General features: G+C 37.3%; 1 protein-coding gene across 1 annotated transcript in view; it reads right to left on the bottom strand.

The window, feature by feature from the left end:
- Positions 1-371: 371 nt before the first annotated feature.
- Positions 372-21873, bottom strand: part of ADAMTS20 (ADAM metallopeptidase with thrombospondin type 1 motif 20) — a gene marked incomplete at its 5' end in the record, with an annotated part of 85184 nt that continues 63682 nt past the window's right edge. Inside the window, 11 exons of the mRNA XM_083860418.1 lie at positions 372-517; positions 1123-1227; positions 3901-3992; positions 4819-4952; positions 5361-5455; positions 5554-5648; positions 5803-5932; positions 6064-6264; positions 6911-7081; positions 10226-10399; positions 11553-11720. Of these exons, the coding sequence (XP_083716544.1) occupies positions 428-517; positions 1123-1227; positions 3901-3992; positions 4819-4952; positions 5361-5455; positions 5554-5648; positions 5803-5932; positions 6064-6264; positions 6911-7081; positions 10226-10399; positions 11553-11720 (1455 nt within the window). The 3' untranslated portion in view covers positions 372-427. The remainder of the gene's footprint in view (positions 518-1122; positions 1228-3900; positions 3993-4818; positions 4953-5360; positions 5456-5553; positions 5649-5802; positions 5933-6063; positions 6265-6910; positions 7082-10225; positions 10400-11552; positions 11721-21873) is intronic.

Genomic DNA, 21873 nt, shown 5'->3' with positions numbered 1-21873 from the left:
GTAAAGCTTTCCTTTCAATATTTCAGCACAAACTATCAAAAAATATCAGTAGAGTACAAATTTTACTGAATACTGCATAAAGCATTATACTGGGAAGTTACAGGTAAAGAATTACAATTATGATAAAATTTAGAGTGTTACCCATGGGAGTAATGCCAGTGCAATTTACTTGCTAGTATATACTGTACTTTGAATAAATGCTTCTCCTTTAAAACCTGAAGATTTCTGATTGTGATTTATGCACTTGCTAGCCCACAAACAGATAATACAACATTGAGTAAATCCTGAAGAAAACAGGTATTCTTACTAGTGAACATTACACTAATGAGCACTACAGACATGAAAAAAAATTAATATACAGAGCACCTACAATTTGAACCTCAATGGCAAATGTCTCTGCTTTGATGCTCCTAGTATATCAGAGTTCTCACTGTATTTGAAGCTGGAGACCAATAATTGTGCTAGGAACACATTTTCCACAAAATCCTCCACATCTTCCATATATTTTAGTACCATCCTGGGAATTAGACAAAGAGAAGAGTCAATCAAGAGAAGTGATTTAAATCACAGTTGCACAAAAGGCATCTTAAGGTTTGCACACAACAGACTTTTTGACAAATCATACCTAGAAACACTAAATCAAGAGACAGCAGCACCTTTATCACTACCACTCTACACCTTGTTGCCAGGCTTACCATCCAATGTTGTATTAAACTGTGCACACTTACTGCTCTTGTTTAACTGGTCTTTTGGTTTCCTATGATAATAAAGTTGGGAGCATGCAACAAAAAGGATAATCTGCAGTAGGATGATCTTGAACAAAATGTGGAGAGTTGGCTGTTGTGTTTGGGTTTTTTAACAGCATCTTTAAAACTTCTAATAAACCAAATTAATACAACAATAACCTCTTTAAATCAGCTAAGAGAATGGTGGGCAGGGAGTGCTGATCTGAATTAGATACTGGACAGTGTGATTGAACATTGCTGAAGATGACTTAAATAGGTCAGAGACTTTGAATGCTATTTCTCATTCAGAAAAATCACTGTAGCTTTCACTATAGTCAACACTTGCACCTCTTATCCAAGCTGTAAGAGCAAGTAAAGGAAAACAGCATTGACTCACGTGGGATTTGTGTATGTCAGCAGTTGCATAGTTGCCCTGAGCAATCCACCTCACTGTACTGGATAATCTCAGACCTGTACCAGCCAAGTTAATGCTGAACTGCCCCTAGGAAAAAAAAAAAAAAACAACAAGGAAAAGAAAGGAAAATACAGAGCTGATAAACAGAGTTCAAAACACTAAAAGAATTTACGTATTTTCACGTATCACTTAGGATATGTCTAAACATGAAGTACTCAAAGGTGCGTACAAAACATGGGCTGGTTATGCTGCATTTTGGCCTTTTTGTGGACAGACATCCACAACAAAAAACCAAGTTATTCTGCAATAAGCACCAGCTGTGCATCTGCTGATCTGTAGCATCTGAGTACAAAGACAAAACTAGCATCAGACAACTGAAATTATTTTTGCCCTTCTACAAATGAAATTTTAATTTACAAGACATACAGACTTGCAATAGGCAAGAATGAAGCTGGTTTTTTGAAAGACTATTTTTTTTAAGTTCCTGAATTTTTTGGAAATAACTTCATCAAAATATACTGTTGTCTCTAAAGACAAATCCCTTCTTGGACATCTGATTTTCAATATTTGCACACTGTCTAAACATCATCATCCTGTCATGTTCCATTGCTTTTTCAGTATAACAAATAACACAATTGAATGAGAACATAAGTGGATGCTAAAATAAATAACTATATTTTTAAAGTAGAATGTTTTGCAACACAAACCATTCATAACAGATATAGAAGCTATTGATTCTAAAACATTTTGCCTACACAAATACAGACTCTGAAAATTAGCTTCAATCAGTTCTTATGAGAATAGGAAATATATTAAAAGTAACAAATTGCACTACCTTGGTAAACAAACTGGGATACAGAAAATTATTAAATTGCATTCATAGAGAAGTGCAATATGCTACAAAGAAGTACTACCTCCACAAAGAAACTAATGATTAGTTCAGGCTGCACTACAATCAGACAACTGCACACCTCCGCATGATTCACTGAAAGCCTGGATTTCTGTATTCAGACCTAGTAATTTTTATTGCAAATGGTAGCTTCTGTGTTTTATTGCTTAATAATGTCATACATATATAAATATATATCGCTTTTATTATGATAATTCACTTAAATTCTTTTGCAAAAAATCAGTTATAATGCTCTTTATATTATGGCAGATTTATTTTGAGAGCACTTCTGTGTGAAGTTGCTGTGCTTACAGCAGTAATGTAACTCAGGATGAGCTAATAAAAACTCATATTGGTAGGGCAGATTGTTCTTCAAGTATCCACAAAGTGGAAGACTTCCATTTAATGAAGGAGGAAATTCATACAAATGGTATGGAGTGATTTCCACAATTAACAATTAAATGTCATGGTGACATCATTTTGCAAAAATAAATGAGAAATGCTTTTACAATTATAATGACAGCTCAAGAGCTGCAGCATATGCAAGGCCAGGAACACATTTCAGGGACTAAAAGTACAGGAATGGGACTGCATCAAAAGTGCTAGCTTCAGTCAGAACTTATAGATGGAAATGTGTCAGTGCCAAGCTATGTAAGCAGAATGACCTCACAACAGAAACCAAACATGGCAAACAGATTTGTATCCTACTGCACCCAAAGGATTCGCAGGTTGAGGCCATCCATGACTGTAATGAACTTCAACAGTTTTCTTGTCAGACGTTTAAGTCTGCCAAGCCTAGGCACTTCATTTGTACATAAGTTGCACATAAATTGTCTCTAGCTGTGTCCTTCCACAAAGCTGGTCCCAAGGCTTAAGTTTAGGCAACTGCGAGAGATGGACAACAGGGATTCACTTCCTAGCAAGTGTGAGCCAGTTGCTCTTAACTCCTTTACAATCAGTGAAAAGAAATTCACTTCCAGAGGACAGCTGGCCTCATCCTAAATTGTCTAATACAGTAAGATAAGCTGAAGTGTTTTCTAAGGGATCTTGTTTCTCTCAGTAGGCTCCAAAAGTTGATTAGTCCAGACTAGGGCTACATCTGCATCATCAAGAAGGGCAATGCAGTATAAGCAGTCCTGTAAATTAAAATTTGGCACAGAGAGCCCAATGTCTGTAGACAGTGCACAAATCAGAGGTTTACTTTGGACTAACTCTCCCCTAGTCCTGTAGATTGAATCCTCAATAGCATTAGAGTGTATTAAGATCCCTTCTCTGAAGCTCATTGTTGGCTTTGGTTTCATCCAGAAGGGATCCTGTTCATGGCTTTCAAAACTACTCTGATGTGAAACAACAAACAGCAAACTGGGACAATATAGAGATTAATCTAAAAAGCACCACCCAATACAACTAGAACACTAATGTAGACACAATAATGCAAACATGATTGATTTCCTCTGGTAGTCTTCAAAGACATGAAGCATCAGGAGAGAAACTGAGAAAAGATAAGGAAAATTATGCAGGATTATAGAAAAGTCACTAGAGGAGAGCAAAGAATGAGAAAGCATTAGGGGAAACAAAGGGTACATCACATCCAGAGGGAGGCAGAGCCATACATGAAACACACAGAAAGCTGAATACACATACATGCAGCCTACAGGGAAAGTGTGTAGTAAACAATTTGAGGGAGAAATTATGAGGGAAGGAATGGTGGAACAGGAGAGAAGAGAGTAAGAAAAAACCCCAATTTATTAATGTTGTATGCTGACCTTACAGAATAGGAGATTGGTTTAGAACCTTACAGATCTAAACAAGTCACACATTTTTTACCCTTCTTATGTAAACATTTCAAGGGAGTAAGAAATCATAAATACCTGTGGACACCTGGCTGCACTGTAGCAATCTCCAGCTGTAGCAAATGGTACTGCTCTCCCAAGTATAGTCTGAGCAAAAAGAAAATCTGTGGCTAGAAAACAGAAAATTACACAAACTGCTGCATTTGAAGTTCAGGGTGAAACAGTGAAAAGTGTGAACATGGGTGTTTCATTGTTTGCATTGGGTGGGGGTTTTTGTCTGTTGTTTGTTTGGAAGGGAAGGCTGTGTGTTTTGATTTGAGAAACAATGGTTTGACTTTTGGTTATTGCACCACAGTCCAACCTACAAGTCCAGATTTCTCTCTGAGATATGAGTGGCTAGGAGGAAGATGGATGTGCATCTGGACACTGCACCAAGTGACCTGGCTGTGGGCCAACTTTCCAGCTTCAGGCAGGGGCTCAAAGCACTGCAAGATTCCCTGTCCATTTATTTAGTGTCTGCCAAGGTCTGAGAAGGGACTAAGCAGAGCATAGAAATGAAGACTTCCATAAGAAAAATAAGCCATGGACTAAAATAAAATTAAATGGGAACAAAACCTTAGAAAATGAAGGTAGCTCACATACAAAATATGAATCTATGAGATCCATGCCACTTGACCACATGGGACAGATTAACAAGGTGAGTCGTGATTTTTTTGTTGTTGTTGGTTTTTTGTTGTTGTTTTTGTTTGTTTGTTTGTTTGTTTGTTTTGCTTTGTTTTTTGGTTTTGGTTTGGTTTGGGTTGGGTTTTTTTTAAGTTTTCTTTTCTTTCTTTCTTTTGAAATTGATATTGAATTCTTAAATTAAATAAAAATTTTGTTTGCCCCAAGATGGCACAGCTGGATCTGTAAATGGGTGAAAATAGTAATTTGGTAATTGTGACCAAATAAATTTCAATAGAACACTCAAATTGGCTGAAACTAAAAACAGATGCTTACTTTTAATTTGCATAGAAGCTACATCAAATCTTATTTTGCTAAAAACTGTGAAGCCAGCTGCAAGGTAATCATTTCGACAGGCACAGTCTTGCCTTCTGCTTCCATTGAAAGGACATTCATATGGATTCTGCAATCTAAAGAATAGCAAATATTTAGTTTTCTTTTTGAGATTTTTCCTCAACATAATATCATAGTGAAAAATATATGTATTGCACTATGCCACAGAAAAAATATTAAACAATCTTTACTGAACCAAAAGCACAACTTTTAATCCTGGCTCAACTGAAACACTAATGTGGATCAAAGCCATTTCAACTAAAGTCAAGACAGAAAAAAATGATAACCATTTAGTACAACTAACATAATTTCAGGCTGGAATTATCTACATTTCTGTATGTGTGCTCAAATGCCAGGATATTTAAACCAAAAAATCAGGGAAAAAAGCTCCTACTCATATTTCTCACAAAAATTAAGTATTATTTTATTCTTTTATTATGGAAGGAATAAATGCACTTCATAAAGTTACAAAATCAGTTCTGTACCTGTATCCATATACTTCAGAAAAGTTTTCTGCTTCACCTTTTACCAATGTCAAATATTCTTTGGGACTCTCTAAGTGCATGCCCGAGCAATAAATCTGGAAGAGAAAATGCAACCCTTTAGCAAAATTTTTATTAGAAAAATGCTATTTCATAAAAATATGTATTCATAAAAACTCATAAATATTAACAGTACCTTTATCATCCTTCCCTTAATGTTAAGTAGGTATTCACCATCCTTTCTAATCCCTTTTTTAATCTGCATATCTTTGCAGGTGGTAAGAATTTCACCTTCAAAATGAATGATTAAATCATATTAATATTTCAGGGACAGATATTAGCTTTAGGACTTAATTTTGCATAATTGCACTCCAAATATATTTATATCTTTAATATAAGTAACCTGGAAAAACACTAACTGCATAAAATCACAGCTATCACTTACATTTTTTCTCGTGGCAGATCTTTCTAGCATCTGGTTTTAAATGCGGCAGGCACAAGTCACTAGATAAGCCATTTTCAGTCATACATTCTACTCTTCTCTGCTTTATCCCCACTCCACAAGATGCTGAGCACTAGACAGAGATAGCCATTAAGACTTAGCTTAGAAAGAAGCAAATAATTAACATCATTATGTCAGCAAGTTATTCTTGGCATTCATTCATTTTAGAGGCTATAAAAAATGATCTTGCATATCTGTACTCACTTTGCTCCACTTCCCCACTGTCCAGGTGGCTGCTTGTGAACATCCTTTGACATGACATTTATAAATGTAGGGGGATGGCTGTACTGGGCATTCTCGGTACGCTACAGTCCAAAGGCCTTGGGCGTGCCGGCTTTGAACAGAACGGATCCCAACACAGTATGTGATCCTCTGCTGGTAACCAAACCCACAGCTTCCTGAGCACTAAAATAAAATCCCCAAGCACAGACATTATTTCTGTGAAAATTTCTGTGACATTTCTGCAGAATTGCATTACAGGTAAGGCAGCTCTGACCCTTGCTCTGGCAGAAGCCTGTCACTGGAGGCGTGCCACCTTGGGCTGGAACATCAGCATGCAGAAGTGAAAGTCTGCAATAGTTACATGTGCAAGGAGCCTCAAAGCCCCATGGTGCCCTTTCCTCAGAGGTTCCCGAGTCATTCCCTCTCAGCTGTGATACATGCACAGACATGCACACACAGGCAGTGCAGATGTGCAAGGGAAACAAAGCACTGATCAATCACTTCACTGAAATCAAGGAAAAGCTTTTTGGCTACTTCAGCAAGGTCAGCTTGCAATAGAGTTTCCTGGAAACCAGGAATCCTGTGGTAGGGGCAGCTCTCCTCTAGTTGGTGATCACAGGTCCTGGGGGATTACGAGAAAACTCATAACAGCCTCTACAACAAACCATGGTTGACTCGGAAGGTCAATGTAGAGAAAGTTTGGACAGCTATGTACAAATGCAAATCTGCTTCTTTTTTTCTCCACACATGTAACCTACATTTTACAGAAATATAACATTCTTAAATGTAAAGATATATAAAAGATGTGTGAGCAGTACAATTAGCGTACCTGTGACAGTTCTCCTGTGAGCACAACATATTTAGAGGGAGATACCCTGCAGGTTTTGGATGATGGAGGCTTTGTGGCAGGATCACAGAAGTTTTCATCCACTTGGAGCTGGTTTTCATTCACACATTTAACTTTCCGGTATATTTCCTTTCTTCTAAGTGATGCTGAGCACTAAAAGTGAGAAAATCAATCACAGTTTAACTAGATATTTACAGAATGAAGTTACCTACTGTTTGCTACACACCAGTAAAACCCAGACAGCAATACCTTTTGACATTTGCTATCAATGTCAGACTAAATTATTCACTGAATCAGAGTCTTTTACTTTGTTTTCAAAGTTCAGGTACTTCTAATCAGCTGAAAGAAACAACAGCATATAATAACAATGACACTGTAACTGTTGGGTGAGACAGAGAAAAAAATGAAAATGTCAAGCCAAGATGATAGGTTGAGTGTATAAGCCTTTCCATATGAAAAGGAAAGAGACAGAAAATTATTTCAGTGAAAGATTAATAAGTTGGTCCTGAAAACAAAACAAGTTGATCTTGAAAACAAAATGAGGGAGAGGGAGAGGGAGAGGGAGAGGGAGAGGGAGAGGGAGAGGGAGAGGGAGAGAATATTGCCTATTAATCTAGGCAGTGCCAGTGCCAACTTAGAGCAGCAGTAGTTGTAAAGCCCGTGTCTTTGCCCTGAGGGTCCTCAGACCTCCCCACATGGCAAGCTGGTGGAATGATGAGCCATCACAGCTCTGCCAGGACAGGATAAGAACCTTGCTGCCACCAGAATCCAGAAAAGTGGAGGTACAGGCCAAGTAATATATATCAACAGCACATCCTCAGCTATGGGTACCTGACCTAAGGCAACTTTTAATGGCATAGAGCAGCTCAGAATATTAGGCATATAAAGAATAATCCAGTTACAAGGTAACGGGGACAGGCAGAAGGTTTCTTTTCATGATGCTTTATATCTTAACCTTGTATGTATTCTTCTCCCTAGGATAAAAACACTTCATCCAGTCTATTGGCTACAAACTGGAGTGTTGGGAAAGATGGGACAGGAAGGACTTATGGATATGATTGTACAGTAAGAAATACTGCAGATGTAAAACTTGCAAATGAAATAGAAATGAAAGCCAGCTTTGAGATGTAGGCATAGGAGGCAGGAAAACAGTGATTAGCCGGAGATGGGTTGAAGGACAAGAAAACAAAAGGACTCAGGAATGTAGCCCTTCCACCTGCCAAGGCATCAGGGAGAAACCAGATAAGAAAGTAGTTTAGAATATAAAATGACATGGTAATATAGTAGTTCTTATAAGCTGCATGCAAAGTCTGTAGGTTTTGTATTTTGCGCCAGTTGGTCACTGTAAATTAGAATATTCAACACAAAAAGAGATACAATGTATTGTAACAAGGTGCTCTCTCTCTCTTGCCCTCGCTCTCTTGCTTTTTCCCCCACTCTCTTGCTCTTGCTCTCACTTTCTTGCTCTTTCCCCCCTGCTCTTTCTGCCCTCTTTTCCCTGCTCTCTTACTCTCCTACCCTGCTTCTACCCCTTAAATCTACCCTATCTCTCTCTCTCCCCTTTCTCTTTTAGGGCTTTGCATCAGCCGAGGCTGGTGGCTGAAGGCAAAGCCCTCTTTACCCACAATCCTTGTAATAAAACCACGTGTTTCTAGAATATCTCAGGTCTGCAGAGTTCCTTGTCCCTGCAGTCTACAGAAGCTACTACACTGGAGAAATGTTAGATCTGGATATTTTTCTGCTGTGCTGTGACTGGTGAGGTAAGGAAATGGCACACAAGCACCCAGAGCTAAGACAGTTGGGCAAAACATTACAAGTTTGGTGAAGGGCATCCTGCACTGGGAATGGCACGCAGATGGATAAACACTTGAACTACTAACACTACATGTACAGGGCTGTGTATGAATGTGGTAAGAGAAGAGAACAGAACACAGAAATTTCAAGAAAACAGTAATATAAATGTGGAAGAAATTATGAAATAGCTGGAGAACGTACTGAAACACAATGTGTTTGTAGTGGAAAGCTCAAAACACCCAGCTGGAATACACAAATGTTTGCTGGCAAAGGAAAATTCACCCTCATTCTTTTAAAGTGTATATTTGTGCTAAAAGTGCATTCTGAACCACTTCCCCTTATTCCTGATTTTGACAGCTACATATGAGAATAGAACACTTGAAAGAAACGTGTACTTGTCAGCTTTCCCTCAATATAGATTAACAAAGGAATATATATGTCTGAACTGCATTAATATAATCCAAGTTTTGCAGAGCACCAGCCAATGTTCTACATATTAACAGTTGTCACTTCTATAGTTCTGTGTCCCTGAGACTTCAGTCTTCAAATTCAAGGAGGGCTGGCCTAGAAAATTTAGCGTGGCAGATTATTAATATGACAAAAATGCACAAAATGTTTTTTTGTTTAATGTTAGAGAAAGGCTCTTCTGCACCATTTCAGGTATACATTTTTTCTCTCTTCCCCATCTTTATATGTTTGCATATTTGAAAAAATAGCAAAAGTTATTACACTTTCAGCATGTAGAAAATAGTAATTACACCTTTAGAAATGACAGCTCTCTCCTGAAGATATCTGCAGATTTTCTTAAATACGAAAAACCATACTTGGTAAGAGAATGCTGAGTTTTATTTCCTTACTTCCTTCCTCTTTGGTAGGAGAATAATGAGATTTATTTTGCTTCTTATCTTTTCTTTAACAAGAAAAGATGCTTCAAGTTTTTAAGATGCTTTAAATCTTCCATACAGAACTTCTAATAAACACTATTGTCCAAAGATTTTATCTCCAAGGTGTTTAATTCCACATGACATTTCTTCTGAATTTCTGCTCTTAAAAAGCTGCTTTTAAAAAAGATATTTCATATTAAGGATTTATTAAATATATGCACTATGTAGAGAAGTATGCAGAGACAGTCCTATCAATAAGTACCTGCTCAGAACCCCACTAGAGCTTTTGTCTACAACAATAGACAAGCAAATCCTGTAGAGATTATAAAAAGAGTATAAATAAAGTATTTTACATTTTTTGTCACATTTTAAGTTTTGCAAGCTTGACCTTCAAAATTTCCAGCATGGTCATTTGTTATTCTGCAGCATAACAGCTACTAGAAAAGCATCCAAACGTGGCGGGGGGGGGGGGGGGGGGGGGGAGAAGAAAAAGAAAAAAAAAGAAAAAGAAAAAAAGAGAAGAAAAAGAAAGAAAAAGAAAAAAATCCAGAAAAACCTAAACTTATTAAGCTATATTACATAACTCAATTAAGTCACACAAGTTAAAAACCTTACTTACATTTTCCCACTGCTGTGCCAGCCACTGGTAGGACAGGCAGGTGGGCAGGCGGCAGTGCCTCGAGGCCACGGGGCGCAGGTCACGGCTGCACAGGGCGTCACTCACCCGCCCCAGGCCTGCCACCTGGCAGGAGACGTCCCTCTGCTGAGTCCCCACTCCACAGGATACAGAACACTAAAATTGATCAAAATTATTTGTGGCACTCTGAAATGAGACAGTCCCCGGAAGGGAGTACAGCTCCTCATTAGAAGTTCTTGGGATATTATTTAAAATATACTTCACAGCCCTTGTGATATGAGTACAGTACCTAAAGAAACTTACATTAAAAATGCAAAAACACAATTAAAATGTTTTAAAAATATGGAAAATAATTGCATCTGAGGTACCTAACTGAGCTCTCTGCCTACCTTAATTCACAGTAGGGACAATCAGTATAGGCATATGCAAAGCAAAAATTTACATTTTTGCAAGATCAACACTTGCTCTGAGTTTACATCTTGTCTTTATTAGAGACTGACAGTCTTTCCTGTTGTTTTAAAATGCAAATACTACAATAAAGGAGAAAAAATCTCAGTGTTTTTGCAAAGTAGAAAATTTTGGGAAAAGTGTAACATTCTGAGGACACTATCTTTTGCAGGCATTACTAAGGTATTAGTAAGGTAATTACTAAGGTATTTGAACCTTGAAGAGCTTAAATGCCAAATTACCCCTTTTCTTTCTTCCTGTCCAAAGGAATTTCACTATACCACTAATGCCTACTGAGATACACAGTCCCTTTTTACCCTAGGCAGAAGCACGATTAAATCCCAAAACTTACCTGAAGGCCCAAGCTCAATCCTAAAGTTCATATTGTTCTATCAAGTGTGGCCAAAACGTGGAGAGTGGTACTGTGCCTTTACCAATGTGGGGAATCATGTGTTGAAGGAGCGAGCAAAATGCAAAATATTGCAATGTGTTCAGTTATACACAATTTTACAACAAGCTGAGAGAAGTTTTATAAGACTAAGCCCAGGAAAAGGCCAGTATTTGTGCACAGAAGTCCTTTTTCTTGTCCTTTTCCCACAAATCTGGCTCCATTTCACTGGGGAAAGCCCTAAGTAGCTATTCAGTACAAAATTCAGATTACCAAATAATTTCAGTTTTCATAGACATTTATTTTTCATTTCTCTTAAAAGAAAGAAAAAGAAAATACAATTAAGTACTTGCTAATTCATAAATTTCATTGCAATGTGGGTACTGACAATTATTCCCACTGAAGCAATGTGTCATGACTATGATCTTGTCTTGCATTTTCACAGAGAACATCATTATGGAAGCTTTTACATACCTCTTTCCATCTGCTGACCTTCCAAGAAGGACACCTTCCAGCTCTGCATGTTTTGTATGTTCGTGGTTTTTTCAAATGTTTGCAGTTTTCCTCTTCTATTTTCGTTTGGAAGCTGTTAATACAATGCACATCACGAAACTTCAAACCTTTTCCACAGGAAACAGAACACTGAAAAGAGAAGTGTTATTTCACCACTTTGTTAAAAATCTCAAAGCAATAAGAAAACCAGAAGAAGCTGTGGCCTCACCCAAAATGGACTCAGCCATTATAGGAGTTTCTGTATTATGACACAACATTCGCTGTACGTGTATGAAATTTCTCTGTGAGCTCTCTTGTACTGAGCATTACTGACCAAGTGCCAAATATCTCTCACATTTTGTTCATTCATTGATGTCATCATTGAGAAATACTTGTGCTCAGACATCTATATCCATGCAGGAGACAACTTGATAATATGATCTCACAAGAACACGCTCTAGCAGCTGCCTGTTTCCAGCATGTGTACTGCTATTTTCATGTAGGCATGATGCTTATCACAAGCACCAAAAAAGGAAAATGCAATATCATGACTATGTGTGTTTCTACCTAGTGGGCTACAAAGTCATGTTTGCTTGGCAATTCCCCTCCATGAGCTTTGGGTATCATCTTATGGTATGTAGCAAAGAGGCAAGAGAAGAGCTATGAAGTAGACACCTCCAGTTAAAGTGCAGTCCTTGGACTTGCCCCACCACTCCAGTATCCCATTTTCTCCAGAAAGCTACTGCACATACACAGCTGGTTCTAGGACCTGCCTTCCTCCCTCCAGTGTCAATCTGATGGGGCTGCAGGTTCATTCTGTGAAACCCCCCCAGGCAGTGAACCCTGGCCGAGACTACAGTACACCGGATGGATCAGGCTCCTCTGGAGAAATGGCCATTCCTCTGCTAAATTGCTGGACTGCTGCCAGACTTCAGTGAGGTTTGATTTTAATTTATTGCATCAGGGCTGTCCTGTACACCTACAGAGTAGGGTTACAGGACCTTGGGAGCTTTTAATCAAACAAAGAAGTCAAACATCAGAACTTCTTCCACATTAGGTGGCTACTCAGTTGATTCCTCTTGAATCATGAATAACATGAATATAAGTACTTTCGTATTTTCTTCTTAAATATTGGAATGAATCCTATTTTACTTCTCCTATTAAAAAGTTTAGATCAATGTAGATGATTGTTTTCTGTCTGGAAAGAGAACATGCTTAATTTGTTCTAGAATTTTATCCATGATTTATTTTATGCTTGAAAAAGCACTTCCTACAGGAAGAAAATTAATTCAGGTAGAAAAATAATAGTCAAATAAAAATGGAATGTTTTAATGGATATGAAAAAAAAAATTAATATAGACTTTCCTCAAAAGCAATAAAGATATTTCTCTTCCCTTTATGTTACATCAGCATCATCTACATCATTAGCATTGCATGCTAACTTAACAAAGCATTTTTGAATACACATGTCTTGGATTTTCAGGAAATTAAGTTCAGGTCATTCAGCTTTCAGTACAAAACCTGGTAAATATTTGCCTGAGAACAACAGCTGGATGAAAGTTTTTAAAATAGAGAACAAGCAGCTGCAATAACTTAATCTACTAGGTAAGAAACATTTTCCTTTAACAGTTTGTTAAACAGAATCTCAGATTACTTATTTGTCCTCAATATCACATGGATTTCTATGCCTTTAAACATTTATGTATATAATCTTAAAGGTTTAATTGAAATTGCCACTGTGTTTGAAATTAAATCTTTGCAGAATGAAACAATACCTTTATCACACAAAACAATGGGTGGCATATTTCTCTTATGCAAATATATTTACAAAAAAGATAAAGGCACTGATTTGGCCACAGTTTGCCTTTTGTCCACTCTAAAATCTCCATAAAAGAATGCTTGCTTCTAAATTAAATTATTTTGCTCTCAGCAAATATTCTTTCAATTTGTCTTTTTAAAAGAATGTTCTTGTAGGTTTAGAATTTATGTTTTACTAATTTGGAAAATACTTTAAGATAGAAAAATAACAAAAAATGCCTGAAATCTTAATATATGACTAACGTAGGTCAGAAAACTTAAAATGCTCAAATAATATAATTATAAAACTCTTTCAGAAAACTTAGCTCTGAATTCAGAGGATTTATTTATCAAAACAGGAATGATAACTTATATGCATAATAACTAAAATACGGTTACTATCTGAAAATTGACTCTACCTTCCCTTAAAGCTCTTTTTCAAGAATTTCAGACATAAACTATAGACATAAAGGACCCCTAAACTCTAAAGGTTCTCCACTCTAATTCTTTAGTAGGAAGTGAATTTCAGCACAGGGTTACTTAACCTCCTCCTATGATTTGTTAGAAAAATACTGCATGTCCCTCCTTCCTCAATGGCCTCCACAGAATAAATCAGGCTCCAGAAAGGTCCCAGGAGAGGCCTTGTGGGGACAGCACTCCAGGCTGAAAGCTGCAATCAAAGAAACTCTCCTAAGAAGTCTCCTTCAGGAGGTGAGGCTACCACAGCACAGAATAATACCACAGCACAGCAAAGTCTCACTCTAATTTTTTGTTGCCCTCAACATTAAGTACTAAGACAACACTTTTCAGCAGATGTGCATCTTTGTTTATACACCTTGTATATCTTATATTCAACAGAAGTTTTATTTATTGTACAGACCACATGGCTGCTAAGAGCAGTAGGCTATGAAAAGAAATGTATTATCCTGCATCTCTGCCTTAGAAAGATCTTCCCATTTCTCTACTCACTAGGTACAGCATTACATGTTGACTTCTACACAGGTGAGAACTTGATCAGAATTTTTGTGAGATTTGCCTGGGTTTTTTCTCTTTGTTGGTTCAAATTCAACTGAATTATATCTCTGTTATATTTAAATGCCCTAATTTGATCTTTAGAATTTGTGCTATTACTTCTAAAGAAAAAACTAAATATTTGTATGTTAATTTATTAGTAGGCATTATTAGCAGTTCCAGAGCAATGCCTGCTTCTATTTTATAAAGATGTTCTACTTACTTTTGTAACTAGAATACAATTACACAAGAATTAAGAGAGGAAGTTTAGAAAGGAAAATACCAGTTTAGATGCTAAAAATAACAGAGGCTTTTTGAACAGTCATTTCAAGTATTTCACTCAAATACTGTTTAGCTTTGATGACTAATCGTAGCTGAAACCTAGGTATCTTAATGTAAAAATGCAGAAACACAGATGAAAGATATCTAAAATCTGAAGGCAGAAATTACTTTCAATTATTTTAGGAATGTTTGTATTAAAAAAAATAAATTAGGGTACATGGTTTATCTTTTCAGTAATGTAACTTGTATTAAGTCATCTGATTTATTTTTTTCTTTGCTGTAAAAGACAATAAGTTACAAAATATTGCCAACTCAGACCATGTAATATCCACATTTAAATAACTCTTTCCAGGGAGATTGTCACTCCTTATTAATTTTATTTTATTTTATTTTATTTATTTATTTATTTATTTATTTATTTATGTTGAAAACTTAAAAAGATATGTTTGACATGTTGGGACTCTATCAAAAAATATTAAATGCATTAAATACTTAAAAGTGTACAGAGACAGCATTCCTGCATATAGATTTGCTATCTTATTTTTTCTCATATTCATCAAGAACTGAATCTCTGTTTATATGTATCCAAATCTTCTGTTGAATGGACTTTACACTGAACAAAAGGACCATCAGTCTGCAGGAAGTGATTTACTTGTATCCTCTTATGGGTTTCAACTTAGGAGCTTTTCAACTGGGGATTTTTTGTGGGTTTGTTTGGTTTTGCTGTTGTTTTCTGGTTTGTTTGTTTATTTGTTTACTTAATTAATGAAAGAATGCTGATGTTTAATTAATTATATTAATGTGGTTTTGCTCCAAAGGAATGAAACTCCTGATCCTTTCAAAAGATAGAAAACCCCACAGATATTATGCATCTGTAAAACTTCTGCTTAAACATAATTGTCAAAACTTAAAAACAAATAAAGCACTAAACTAAGATGTGTCTCTAAGCAGCTTTGCTACAACCAAGTGCTTGGGGCACTGCATCTGCTGGAATTTCATGGAGCTGCTCCTGCCCACTTCAGAGTGGTTCCACAGTGCCAGATTCTTACATCTGCTGCTGTGACCATCTCCCACCAATCATAGTTTGAGGAATAGAAACCTAAATATCTCTAAGGACCAGATCCTTTACAATTTCACTGGGACCTCAATAAAATTTAGGCAATTGATTTGAGGATTGTAATTCTTAAAGCCTTGCAAACATATCAGTTATAGAAACATCTAGATTTCCCTGAGCCACAGCCAAGGACCTTTAAAAAGTTCTCTTAAGAAGTGCTAACAGTCTAATTCTACATGCATGCACAATCTTTTTACCAGATTGGCTGGCCTAGTGCTTTACAAACCCATAAGGACAATAAACATCCTGAAAACATATTTTCCTCTATTTCTAATAACAAGTTAAAGAAAGAAATTGCTCTAAGTGTACGCTGAGTGCACAGCAGGTGAGTGAAGCACATTGCAAAACACAGTGATAGATGATATTTAGTGCAACTGAAGAAAAAGAAATGGTCCAATTTTATTTTTTTTTCAACACATGAAAAAGCTAATACACTTGCCATGGATGATCCAGAATCATCAGTGGAAAGTGGAGAGGATATATTACTCTGCATGTACAGTATTCTCCTGAAATTTGGTATATTCTATCTTCATTCCTTAGATAATATATTTTAAAAGTTCTTTAAAGGATCACTTCCTCCCAAAGTGCTTTGGCATCATATGCAGGCAGGCTCAGGTGTGTTCTTTACTGCATAGTGACCCACCTTCAGCAAGAGAAGACTATTCCAGTCCAAAACATTTCTCATGGGAGATTCCTGACAAGTAGGTAAGTATTGCCTGTCCTCCCTTACAGAGAAAAAATAGCAAAGACAGAACTTCAAATCACTCAAATGCTGAATAAAAACATCTCATCACTATCAAGTGGGGACTTTACATTACTGCAAGGACAGAGCATAGATCCTGCTCAGTTCCTTGAATAAAAATATAGATTCCATGGAAGATATGAGTGGGATTTTGAAGTGCCTAAAGGCATCTAAATGCAGCTTACAGGGAGATGTCTTGCATTGACTCCTATCCCACCAGACAGTGTTTCTTTAGAGAGCTGCATACAGAACACTAACCTAAGAGACCTGCCTGCCTGGTTTTCCTTCAGCTCTATAACATCAGTATGAAGTGTCAAATTCTCACTGGTGCAGGAACAAAGCCTTGTTCTGTGCTCAGGAAGCCACTCCTGTTCTCTCAGTGCATTGAGCCCACAGAGCATTTCCTACAGGGCTGAGCTTTACCCTCCAGGAGCCTGTGCTCCTTCATGAAGCTCCTAACATGTTATTACATGCTCTCCTTGGAATACAGTCCTCTCACTGCTTGGTGCCCACCCTGCTGTGGTAGTGATCTTCCCAAGGCTTAACTCTCCTGAGCAGGGAAAGTACAGCTGCAGTAATTCTGGCTGCTTGACTCCCTCCACTCACACTTGAACATGGTCCTTGACTACTTGAGCATGGTCCTGCCGGCTCAATTTGTCTACAGTGGCATTTCATTTATATGACATTCCACACAACTGGAGGTTTATGGAGACAGAGCACAATTTTCTATATATTTTCTGCAGATTAACCATGTAGGAAGAAAAAATCCATAAGAATATCTCAGAAGAAATATGAATATTTCCGAAAAAAAAAAAAATGAATGGAAAAAAACCCCATCCTGTAGCCATTTTACACAGAAATTCTAGCACTTGTCTCAACACTGGATAAAATAATATTTCCCATATGTCATGTTCTTTTAAAAACATAAATCTGAAATAAAAATCTGGATTTCATTACCATTGTTCAAAGCCATTCCATAACACTGGTAACTAGGATTCATCTGTTTGTGTTTTCTTCATAGCAATAAAGTTCTGTAGGGATCAGCCTGACAGAACTTATGCTTTCTGTGGCACAGATGGACTCTCAGACAGGCATACCATCAATTCCTACCAAATTAGGGCTTTTTCTGAAGCAGACACGCAACTTCACTAAAAGAGTTTTGATTATTTGCTATTATTATTCCATTGAAAATTTGAAGACTTGTATTATTTGGTAGATTCTGTACCAAATTTCCTTAACCTTTTCTTTAAAGGAAGTGCTTTGTGTAGTTTAGCTGGTAGCCTAGTGGGCTTCTGGATATTGAAAAACAGACCAGTAAATGAAAAGCATATAATAGTTTCTCTTTGTATTCATATTAGATATACAGACTTAAAATATAAATGAGTGACTAGAAGATGATAGAGGTAATTTTCTTCATAGTAGCTAGTGCAACCTTTTGGATTTGTGACCAAAACAATGTCAAAAACACATGGATAATTTAGTTATTGCTGAACAGTGTCACACAGCATCAAGGCCAGTGAAGATGCTGGAGGTGCAAAAGTTTTGAGGAGATACAGCCCAGAACAAGTAATGTTGTGGTCAGCAATAAAAGCTGTGGGGAAGGAGGAGGAAGGAGAGGCATGTGGAGTGATGGCATTTGTCTTTCCCAAGAATGATAATGGATGATGAAGCCCTGCTTTTCTGGGGATGGCTGAACACCTGCCTGTCCATGGGAAGTGGTGAATGAATCCCTTGGTTTGTTTTGCTTGTTGGTACAGCTTTTGATTTACTCAGAAAAATTACTTTTCTTAACCCATGAGTTTTTCTACTTTTATCCTTCCAATTCTCTTCCCCATCCCGCCAACAGGGAAGGAGAGAGTGGTTGTGTGGTGTTCAATGCCACAACAGCAGTGTTGAAAAAGGATAAAACATATTTCAAATGTTAAAAGGTATTTTCTTCCCTTTTTTCTGCCTTTGTTTTGGTCAGAAACTTTTGTGACTGGTCAGGATGTTCAGTTTAAAACAGGATTAAACATGGTGTTTGCTTGAGTTGTCTGGCAAACTGCATTTTGATGATCTCTAATTGGTCCAAAAGCTTGTTTGGACTCTTTTAATATTCTAGAAGTAGAGTGGAATCACAACTGCACAAGACATTAATAAAACAACACTTCGAACATCACTTAGTTGAGAATTACTTTCAACTTTTCATTTGCTGTATGAGAACTAGATCTTGTGTCTGCCTCCTCTGCTTGCATCTCCCCAGGGGGTTTTGTGATGCTTGAACAAAATACGCATTTTTCAGATAAAAAGCACTCAGAGTTGTTTGTTCCTTTAAGTATGTTGACAACTGTCAAGAATCAACACAGACTCTGTAATTAGATCCTAATGAATTCTTTGATTCAGAGTCAGTAATTCTTTGCTAAAACAAGTACAAACACTTATGCCATTAGCTCATGCACCCAGAAAGAACCGAGGATCAAACATTCCATCACTCCTGAGAAACAGTGGGTTGACCTCTAAGAAGTGTGTGTATTATTTACCGTCACATCTAAGTTATATCTATGTCAACTACAGAAGTTACACTGAAGATATTTTTAAGTTCTTTCCTTGAGTATGGCTTGATTCCAAAAGTTCAGTGTTGTATCACATTCCTCTGATGTTCACAAGATACCTTGATTTGATTAAGTTCTTCTTCCATCTTCAATTTCTAAGTCTCCTTTGCCACTTTTCTGACTGTGCTTTTGCAGCTATAGAAACAGAAGGGAAGAAGGCTAGGCTAAGAAGGACAGACATCAGCCAACCCATGATGCTGCTCAGTTTGAACCAGCTCTACATGGATCATTTCTGACAGCAATTTGTCTGTCTTGTCTTCAGTGACAGGGATGCTACATATTCACTTGCATGAAGTTAATATTTTTTTTCTTTCTCAGGCTTTAGGCAGAAACAGGTCAAAAATGTGGATATTCTGTTCGAGCTCTACAGTGAGACTTCACAGTTCAAGTTGCCAGTTCTATGCCACAAAAAAGGCATAATTTTTACCTGTTGCAAGTACTATCACCTGAAAAATACAGATTTGTATTTTCTGTCCAAGATTCAATGTACTTTTTAGACCTGATGTTCCTTTCTGAATCCTTGCTAAACCTGGATTATGGTTCCACAATCACCATGCCTCAGCTTAACTATAAAGAAAAAAAATTATAGGCTCTGAAATTCATTTTTAACCTGGATCCTTATCCATTCAATGTAAGCAACAAATTGCTGTGAGCTCTCAGGATATTTTTACAAGGAAATATGTAGGGAAGCTGAAGAGTCCCAGAGCCACTTTATTCTAACATATGAAGAAAACCTTCCTCTGTGATCTGAGTTATTTATAACTAGATTCCTGCAGATTACAAATGTGTCTTTCTAGTTAATGCTGGCCTAAACTTCATCCAGAAAGTATCACTGGGTATTATTTTTGCATCAGAATTGCAGTACTTATGACAACATCTCTTGTCTTCAGATAGCTTTCAAGTAAGAGTACTGCTCTGAGTTAAATTGATTTATAGTGTTACTTCAAAATCTTATATTTGAAGATCACTTTTCCTCCTCAACAATTTCACTTCAGTTACTTGTGATTAATTTAAAAACTCACAAGTGCGGTGTAGTATACATGACTTTCGTGATGAAAAATACTGTTGAAGATCAGTTCCCATTATTTTTTATGAGGAACATTTTTAACTTTACTTTTCAGAAGCCATTCTCTTCAGCTGAGCAGCTCAGGAAGGACAGGCCTTGTGCAAAGGAACTGCCGTTAGCTACTGCCCTGAGTGGAATGGACCAGAGCACAACCTGCTCTGAGGATTATCATCTAATATTGGAATTTTTAATTCAGAAACAAAAGGCAACAATAACCCTTTTCTCTAGTCAGCCCAAGAGGGACTTTTACTCCCCACCCCTCTTCCCCCTTTCAGTCTAGCTACATATTTTGGCTGTGTAAGAAGCTGAGAAGCAGGCACACGCCAAGTTTCTACCATCCATATTGTTTTCCGGAGCTTCCAGGTGCACACTGGGGATGGTAATTCCAGCGCTGCCCACACAGCCCCAGTGTGTGTGTAGGAGCCCTGGAGTGCACTGCAGTACAACCAAACAGCTGTTTGCAAGTGCCAGCTGAGCACAGAGACTGCACTGACTCTCTAAGGTCATCTGGTCTGGTCGCTGTCCCCAGCCACACCTTTTCTGTCAGGACTGAGCACTGTATGCTCTATTAAAATTGCTGCTTCTCTTGGACTCCTTTTTAGATAATTTTGTTTCCAATTTCATCTTAAGGGTAACAAAAAACTCCTGAATAACCATTTTCCAAGCATGCTGATTGACATATATACATATATATATAAAAATATATATATATAAAACAGCTGGACATAAATGAGAAGCTACATACATCTACAAACAAACACAGAAAAAGCAAGAATGATGGAGGAAAAGAAAATTAAAGACAGATTTTAGGATTGATGTGGATAACAGGAAGGAAAAACTGCTATGAGAGGATATATCCGGCATCTACTAGGAATGTGCTATTCCTCTTAAACATAAAGACATCCTGATTAAAACAAAGTCAGAACCATCAGCATGTACATTAAAAGTAAAAGGATTTCACACCTGAAGAAGCCACACTCTGCTGATGATGCTGAGAAATTTTAGATGATTTTTTTTTTAAGCTGACAGCACATGGTCTAAATTCCAGTGCAGCTGACAGTATCCTTAATGCCAGAAAATGGCAATTTGCCTGGATGTCAAGACGAACAACCATACTCTTTGCAGCTGTTGGAAAAAAATCAAAACCAGAACCCTTGAAATTCCACTTAATGATCATCTACAGAATGCCTTTTATTCAGTCCAGTTAGATTTGTGAGTAAGTCTTAATTTGGCCTACCTTTCTGACATCTCAAATACTATCCATTTCTTCAAGTTCAGGACAAATAAAACAGAAGAACAGGTCCTTCTGTGAAAGCCCTATCATGTCTTTCCCCTTCAGGATGAACAACACTATTCTGCCCATCACTGCCTAAAGCCTGACATCCTTCTTGATGCCAGCTACAGAGCATTTGAAATCCAGACCATGCTCATGGGCAGACCAACTCCCCATGAGTTACTATGCTCAGTTCCCCACCTACTGTGGTACTCAGGCTTCACTGTGCCAAGTATTCCTATGCATGACATGAGACTGAGCTCCTCCAGTCAGCAACCTTCTCTTTGTTTTACCTACATGACTCACATAACACAATTAGATTTTCAAACAAGCTTTTAGCTATTATAATAACACAGGAACAACAGATTATGGAGATGTTAAGGTGAGTGGAAATTTAAAAATAAGAATCCTATTTTCATGAGTTTTC

This window comes from Zosterops lateralis (genome assembly GCF_965231275.1).
Source record: "Zosterops lateralis genome assembly, chromosome: 4".
NCBI classification, from domain to species: Eukaryota; Metazoa; Chordata; class Aves; order Passeriformes; family Zosteropidae; genus Zosterops; species Zosterops lateralis.
The sequence above is the reverse complement of the archived record's forward strand: the minus strand, read 5'-3'. Positions and strand labels throughout refer to the sequence as shown.